The 8,379-nt window shown below is 37.6% G+C and overlaps 1 protein-coding gene across 1 annotated transcript in view; it reads left to right on the top strand.

Moving 5' to 3' along the window:
• The first annotated feature begins 1,285 nt into the window (after window positions 1-1,285).
• Window positions 1,286-8,379, top strand: part of LOC120523857 (protein mono-ADP-ribosyltransferase PARP14-like) — a 48,812-nt gene continuing 41,718 nt past the window's right edge. Inside the window, exon 1 of the mRNA XM_039745522.1 lies at window positions 1,286-1,573. Within this exon, the coding sequence (XP_039601456.1) occupies window positions 1,402-1,573 (172 nt within the window). The 5' untranslated portion in view covers window positions 1,286-1,401. The remainder of the gene's footprint in view (window positions 1,574-8,379) is intronic.

The raw sequence follows: 8,379 nt of genomic DNA, 5'->3' as shown, positions 1-8,379 counted from the left end.
TCCATGTCTCACAACCATATAGCATATTCGTCCTTTTGCATAGATATCAGGAGCGGCACACACCCCTTTCCAGGGACCTCATGTCCTCCCAGCTCTTCCAATCCATCTACTGACTTCATAGGAAGTGTCACAAGAGACATAAATGTCACCGCCAAGGTAAGTAAACCTCTCAACAAGGTCAACACTCTCTCCGCAAACAGACACAATGTTGATGGCTGTGCCCAAGAGGTCATTAAAGGCCTGGATCTTGGGTTTTATCCAGGACACTTACAAGCCCAGACACTCAGATTCCTCACTCAGTTTCTCGAGCGCTCCAATCAGGGCCTCCATTGACTCCGCGAAGATCACAGCATCGTCAGCAAAGTAAAGATCCATGAATCTTTCTTCCCCAACAGATGCCCCACAGCCACTGGACCCCATGACCTTGCCCAACACCTAGTCCATACAAGCATTAAAAAGAGTAGGAGCAGGACACACCCCTGATGAACCACAGAATCAACTGGGAAAGATGTAGAGGTCCTGCCTACACTCTGCACAGCACTCACAGTACCAGTGTACAGGCCGGCCATGATATCCAGCAACTTCGAGGGGATCCCGCCAACGCTCAGGATGTCCCACAGGGCAGCTCAATCAACTGAGTTGAACGCTTTGCAAACATTGACAAAGGCTGCAAAGAAACTGCTGATATTCAAGTTTGCGCTCCATGAGAACCCTCAGTGCCAGCATCCGGTCAATGGTAGACTTGTTACGCGTAAAACCGACTGTTCTGGTCGCTGGTAGGTTAGCAAATGATCATGGATCCTATTAAGGATGACCCTAGCAAGGACACCGAGAGCAGTGTTATCCCCCTGTAGTTGCTTCAATCCAGGTGATCACCCTTCCCTTTCCAGATAAGGAAGACAAGTCCCGTTTTCCAGTCAGTTGGGATGATGCCAGTTCCACAAATGAAAGAAAAGATTGCTTGCAATGCCAGGAGAACAGCCTTACCACCAGTCTGGAGAAGTTCACCCTGGATGCCACAGATACCCAGACCATAATAGCTATATATGGTTTACCTAAAATAGAGAAGCGATAACTAAGTAAAAGATATTAGTTATGATTACGGTACTTCAAAATAATAAGCTGATATGCTTGTTTTAAGTTGTGTTAATTCATCTTTATAAAAAAGTGAGTTTGGCCAATTTCTTGCGTTTAAGCGCCTTAGCTTTAAACTTTTGATCTCATTTGTTCATGTCCTGCTAACTCTCTCGGCTTTGAGAAACATCACAGCATTTTTTAGCCTTTAATCATTTTAAAGTCTAACCCACCTGCTTAGTGAAAGTGAAACTGAACTGCTGAAGCAAATCAGTTGTGACTTGGAATGATTTAGAAGTAAAGAAACATTTAGGAGTCTTTCACGAAATGGAAAACTATCCTTATACCGTTTTAATGGAAATACCGAATTTGGGAGGAAAGTATAAAGAAAGGATCGAGTCTTATTTTCGAATAAAACGGAAGTCTGGCGGCGGAGAATGCAGCAAACTAAAACACATTGATGGAAATTTGTACAGCATTTCTTTTGAAAACGAGGACGGTAAGAGAACAAACTGGCATTGTCGTTAAAAAATTCTTTCTTTTTGTGCTTATTTACTCATAACAAATTGACACGATGGCAAGTTAGGTGGCATCAAGCGATGAAAGATGACCACGAAACATTAATTTACAGTCCGAACTATAAAACTATAAAAGCAGCGGCACGTAGGAATGCAAATCGAAGAAACGAATTTTCATTCGGTAAATGAGCTTATTTACAAATATTGTACCTGGGATTTGCTTCTTTTATTTATTAACTTAAACTGGTGTAATGTGTTAGCGTCATACTAACTCTTTCGACAGCATTTTTGTTTAATTCCTTAATAAAACTCTAAAGTATCTTGTGAAAACAAATAAAGATATTACCCGTGACACCTACAGTTTCGAGGTGTGTCGAAATCGTGCATGGCACTTTGATCAGTTGCCAACTTCTGAGAAAAGAAACACTTCCTCGTTAAATCTTTTAGTAATAATGACGCTTTAATGTACATATATATTTATATATATTTCTTTGGCAGACGAATCTCGCCAATTTAGGACACCAGGACGTGTCTAAACACAAGTTCACAAGTTAGTAAATGCCTTTGTTTACATTTTATTTGTTTTTGTTTGGATTGTTTTTATGAACAGCTAATAATGAAACCGAAACGAAGAAGCCTGTTTTGCTCATTTTTTTTTTCAAACAGATGACACGCCACAGTAAAACGACATTACTCGGCAGTTGTACCCTTACAAACAACACACATACTGTAAAAAATAAAAGTTTCACACCCGTGCCAGCACAAGCCAAACACAAGTCAGAACTCTCATATTGTCTTTTGATGTGCTCGGCATTGACGTCTGCGACTATCGTTCAAAGAAGGCTTAAATTGATATGTTTATATATATATATATATATTTATATATAATGAGGGTGAGGAGCCATGGTTTCTGTAAAAAATTGAAGAAAAAAAGATTATATATAAAATATCACCATGCTAAAAAGAACAGAAAAAATAATTTATGTTTATATAGGTGGGTCAATATGAGTTCTTTTTGCTTTTTCATATTTTGATTATTTTTAATATTCAGGTTAAGTCATCATTTAGTAACATGAGGACAAATGGCTAAAGGTGACATAGCTGTCCATTAGCATTCAGTAATTGCTTGGACTGGTCTTTGCTCAGTTCAACATTAAATGTCAATAGTGAAACACAATTAAGAGAGAAAACTCTAAAGAAAGAGTGAATCAAAAAGAAAATGATAAAACAGAATTAATTGTTGAAAGGTATAGCACAAAATATAGTGCAAAAATATCTTATAAATGTAAATCCTACACTACTGTTTTTTGATTACATCTTGCCTGAAGAAGGGGCCTGAGTTGCCTCGAAAGCTTGCATATTGTAATCTTTTTAGTTAGCCAATAAAAGGTGTCATTTTGCTTGGCTTTTCTCTACATTCATAATGGCTAACACGGTACAACAACCTAGTTCTAAATGTAAAATAACAGTAGGAAAAAAGGGAGGCTAATTAAACAATGAGATTATAAAATGACTCACGGATTGTGAAATTGGTTGGTTGGAACAGCCTGCAGGGGTAAACTTGAAAACCACTGAACTAACCAGTTATGTGAGTAACAACATTTTTAGTACATTTAGTTAATTTTAAATTATGTTTATATAACCTTTATTAAAATATATTGCACTGTAATGCAATAAAGGTGTAAAATATTGATATTAAATAGATAAATGCATCTAAATTTCCATTTAAGCAGTGTTTCAGCTGTCAATATAAATTATTTGTTTCAATGTGAAAGACTATTTTATAATTAATTGTTGCATTGCCATTAACCCGTATGGTACAGAATTCTAAATTTGCATAAACTTAGTATATTTGCATAAAGGAACAGCCCAATTTACAGCTACAAAGTCTTCCCTATAACGCCCATATTTTTAGAATAGGCCAGTGGGACTAGTTCCCTGGGTACCTCCAATTGCTAGGGACCTCGGGTAGCCTGACTGTCAAATCAATAGAAGAGTGATTTTACAGTTTAGAATAAAAACAAACATACACTATTGAATGTTCACCTTTGCACTATTGGAAGTATCCTGACCGGGTAGATCACATTGTGGTTTGGTAACCTCATTTGCCAGAATCACAGACTCCTTCAAAGGATTGTCATTACAGCTTCTAGAATAATTGAGGCCGACCTTCAACAGTTTCATACCATCTACTCAACCAGAAGATAAGAGTCACCCAGCTCATCCATTGTTTTCATTTCTGCCTTCTGAAAAGCGCTACTGGAGCTTCACCACTCACGGCATCCTGTTCAAAGATAACTTCTTCCCCCGGGGTATTATGTCACTGAACTTCCATTAACTTCATTGTACCTGCTTTGCACTGTGTACTGTGCCCACCTACTGGTTTCTGCCACTATTATTTAGACACCAAAAAACTGTGGCACAAGATTTTTTTTTTTATTAATTTTATTGCAATCCATGCAAAGCAATCAAGTTTTTACAAAAAGAAAAATTGAGTTAAGAACAGATCGATCCCCACCCCTGAGAGAAAGAGCAAGCCAAACGGCATAAAATTTAATACTTGTAAACATACCTAAATTAATAAGTTCTCTGTGCTTTATGAACTTATTTTAAAATATTACTGATTAGATCCTGCCATGTTTTGTAAAAAGTCTGTACGGATCCTCTAACTGAGTATTTGATTTTTTCCAATTTCAAATAATATAACATATCGGTTTCCCACTGACTTAAAAGAGGAGAGTTTGGGTTCTTCCAGTTTATCAGAATAAGTCTGCGTGGCAACAGTGTAGTGAATGCAATCACAATTTGTTTGTCCTTCTCCACTTTAAGCCCCTCTGGAAGAACCCCAAACACAGCTGTTAATGCGTTAGGAGGGATTGTGAGTCCAAGGCTGTCTGAGAGGTAATTAAAAATTTTTGTCCAGAATAATGTTAATTTGGTGCAGGCCCAGAACATGTGACCCAGTGAGGCTGGGGCTTGGTTGCAACGTTCGCAGGTTGGATCATGTCCTGGAAACATTTTGGAGTTTTAGTCGAGACAGATGTGCTCGATATACAGTAATCCCTCCTCGATCGCGGGGGTTGCGTTCCAGACCCCCCGCAATAGGTGAAAATCCGCGAAGTAGAAACCATATGTTTGTGTGGTTATTTTTATATATTTTAAGCCCTTATAAACTCTCACACACTGTTAACATTATTAGAGCCCTCTAGACATGAAATAACACCCTTTAGTCAAACATTTAAACTGTGCTCCATTACAAGACAGAGATGACAGTTCTTTCTCACAATTAAAAGAAAGCAAATATATCTTATCTTTAAAGGAACGCGTCAGAGCAGAAAATGTCAGAGAGAGCGCAAAAGAAAAGCAAACAATCAAAAATCAATACATGCTTTTAAGTATACAGAAGCACCGCGATAAAGCAGCATTTTGTAGAAAAGCGTCCGTGTCCTCTGTGCAAACAGCCCCTCTGCTCACACCCCCTCCGTCAGGCAGAGAGAGTGAGAAAGATAGAGAGAAGCAAACAAGCGCGCTGAAGCATATCTTATAGCATTGAGGAGTTTTAGTTAATATGTAATACATGCTCTAATTGGGTAGCTTTTAAGCCAACCGCCAATAGCATCCCTTGTATGAAATCAACTGGGCAATCAAACTGAGGAAGCATGTAACCTAAATTAAAAGACCCATTGTCCGCAGAAAGCGGCGAACCAGCGAAAAATCCATGATATATATTTAGATATGCTTACATTTAAAATCCGCGATAGAGTGAAACCGCGAAAGTCAAAGCGCGATATAGCGAGGGATTACTGTATAATTTTAAGTTGTATAATTGTATGCTTTGTGCATATGGAGCTCGAGTGAATTCTCTGCATTGCTACTTTCCACTCCTTTTCTGATATATTAATTGAGAGATCTTTTTCCCAGTGTCCTCTTGGATCTTTTAAAATGATTTTATATATTGTAGAGATGGAGTCTAAGTCCTTGAGATTGAGCAATATTTTTTTCCAGCATGGATGAGGGTGCAAGATGAGGAAAATCTGGAAGGTTCTGTTTAACAAAGTTCCTGATTTGAAGATAGTGAAAGAAATGTGTAGCTGGAATGTTAAATTTGGAATGTAATTGTTCATAGGATGCAAAGACGTTGTCTATATAAAGATCTCTAAGCAAGTTAATTCCAAATTTTTCCAGATATTAAAAACTGCATATGTTTGTGAAGGTTGAAAGAGGTGGTTCTCTTGCAGAGGTGCCACAGATAGAAGCTTCTCCGTCTTAAAATGCTTTCTACATTGGTTCCAGATTCTAAGTGTGTGGAGCGCAATTGGGTTATTAGTGTATTGACGATAACGTGTGTTTATTGGAGCACAGAGCAAGGAATACAAAGAAGTACTGCAGGATTTTACTTCTATTGCGGTCCATGCCTGTGTATGTTCTTCTATTTGTGTCCAGGTTCTTATCGCCTGTATATTTGCTGCCCAGTAATAAAACTGGAAGTTAGGTAGAGCCATGCCGCCTTCTGCCTTTTGTCTTTGTAGGGTCGCTCTTTTGATGCGTGGATGTTTTGAATTCCAAATAAATGAGGTTATTGTTGAATCTAATTGCTTAAAGAATGATTTATTAATGTATATTGGGATGTTTTGAAATAAAAAGGAGCTTAGGAAGAATATTCATCTTAACAGTGTTAATTCTTCCAGCTAGTGTGAGATGAAGGGTTGACCATCTATGCAAGTCTTGTTTAATTTTTTCCATGCAGAAGGCAAAATTTTGTTGATATAGAGCTTTATGTTTACTTGTGATGTTTACCCCTAGGTATTTAAACTGTTCTGCAATGATAAAAGGTAGGGTATCTAATCTAATATTATATGCTTGAGAATTCACTGGAAAGAGTACACTTTTATTCAGATTAATTCTGAGACCAGAGATCTTTTGAAATTCTGTGAGTGCTGCTAAGACTGCAGGCACAGAATTTTCTGGGTCCATATATACAGTACCATATCATCTGCATATAATGAGATTTTCTGTTCCAGTCCTTCTCTGCTAATCCCCTTTATCTGATCAGTATTTCGACAATGTATTGCCAGTGGTTCAATGGCAATTGCAAACAGCAGCGTGACAAGGGCATCCTTGTCTAGTGCCACGTTCTAGTTTAAAGTAGTCTGAGCAAATGTTGTTGATGCAAACTGAAGCTTCTGGGTTAGTATACAGTAATTTAATCCATGCACAAATGTTGGGCCAAACCCAAACTTCTCCAATGTAGTAAAAGGTATTTCCATTCAATCATGTCGAATGCTTTTTCTGCATCCAATGATAATAATATTTCTGGGGTGTTTGATTTAGTTGGTGAGTATATTACATTAAACAGGCGTCGAAGATTTGAAGATAAGTGCTGGCCCCTAATAAATCCAGTTTGGTCTTGTGATATTACCAAGGGGAGCACTTTCTCCATCCTTCTAGCTATGATTTTAGAGAGTATTTTAACGTCGTTATTCAGAAGTGAAATTGGTCTGTATGATGCACATTGTAATAAGTCCTTATTTTGTTTTGGAAAGACAGTGATTAGTGCTTGGCGAAAGGTTTGTGGAAGAGATTGGTTATCTCTGGCTTCTGTAAATGTTGCTAATAGGAGGGAGCTAGCTGAGCGGAGAATTTCTTGTAAAATTCTGCAGGGTAGCCATCAGGGCCTGCTGCTTTCCACCTTGGAGTGACTTTATAGTATCTAGTAATTCTGATAATGCCAGAGGTTTATCAAGTTCCTCCACACTAAAAGCGTATATTTGTGGTATCTGTAATGTATCCAGAAATGCATTAGATTGTGTATTGTCTTCTTTAAACTCAGTAGTATATAGGGATTTATAGTAGTCTCTGAAAGTGTGCATTATATTTTTGTGTTCGATGATTTTATCTCCGTTTGTTGGTGATTACCGAGATTGCGTTGCACACTTCTTGCTTGTGAATTTGTTGAGCTAAAAGCTTATTAGCTTTCTCCCCATGTTCATAGTAATGATGTCTGGATTTGTAAATTAGTTGTTCAGTTTCTTTAGTTGTCAAGAGGTTTAATTCCAAATGTAGAGCCTGCCTTCTCCTATGTAGAGTCTCGCTTGGTAGTCTGGTGTGTTCTTCATCTATTTTAGTAATTTCGCTTTTTATCTCTGCTACTTTCTTGCTCGGATTTATTTCTGTGGGAAAGATATGAGATAATCTGTCCTCTTAAGAAGGCCTTAAGAGTTTCCCAGAGTATTCCTGCAGAGATCTCGGGGGATGTATTTGTCTCTAGAAAGAATTTGATTTGTTTGGATATAAATTCTATACAATTCTCGTCAGCTAATAGAAACGGGTTGAGGCCCATCTGGGGTGAGTGTATGGGGCTTAGTAATTTTAGCTCCAAGATCATAGGTGCATGGTCAGAAATAACAATAGCATTGTATTTGCAAGATTTTCTCTTAGATAAGAAGTTATTGTCTATAAAGAAGTAATCAATTCTTTAGTAGCAATGATGTACTGGTGAGTAGAAAGAATATGTTCTTGAATTTGGGTTTAAAAACCTCCAGGGGTCTGATAAGTTGTGATCAGTTATAAACTTTGTAATTATCTTTGCGGTGTTAGATGCCGTTCCCCTGTGGAGGAAGTCCTATCTAAAAGTGGATTTAGAACACAATTAATGTCCCCAGCCATTATAACTTTATGAGTGTTCAGATTGGGAATGAATGCAAATAAATTTTGTATAAATTCCTTATGCATAAACATTTATTAAAATCATTTTACAGTTAGATAAGTCTCCCATGACCATTACATA

This window comes from Polypterus senegalus, chromosome 1, assembly GCF_016835505.1.
Source record: "Polypterus senegalus isolate Bchr_013 chromosome 1, ASM1683550v1, whole genome shotgun sequence".
In the NCBI taxonomy this organism is placed as follows: Eukaryota; Metazoa; Chordata; class Cladistia; order Polypteriformes; family Polypteridae; genus Polypterus; species Polypterus senegalus.
This window is presented reverse-complemented; position numbering and strand designations above follow the sequence as displayed.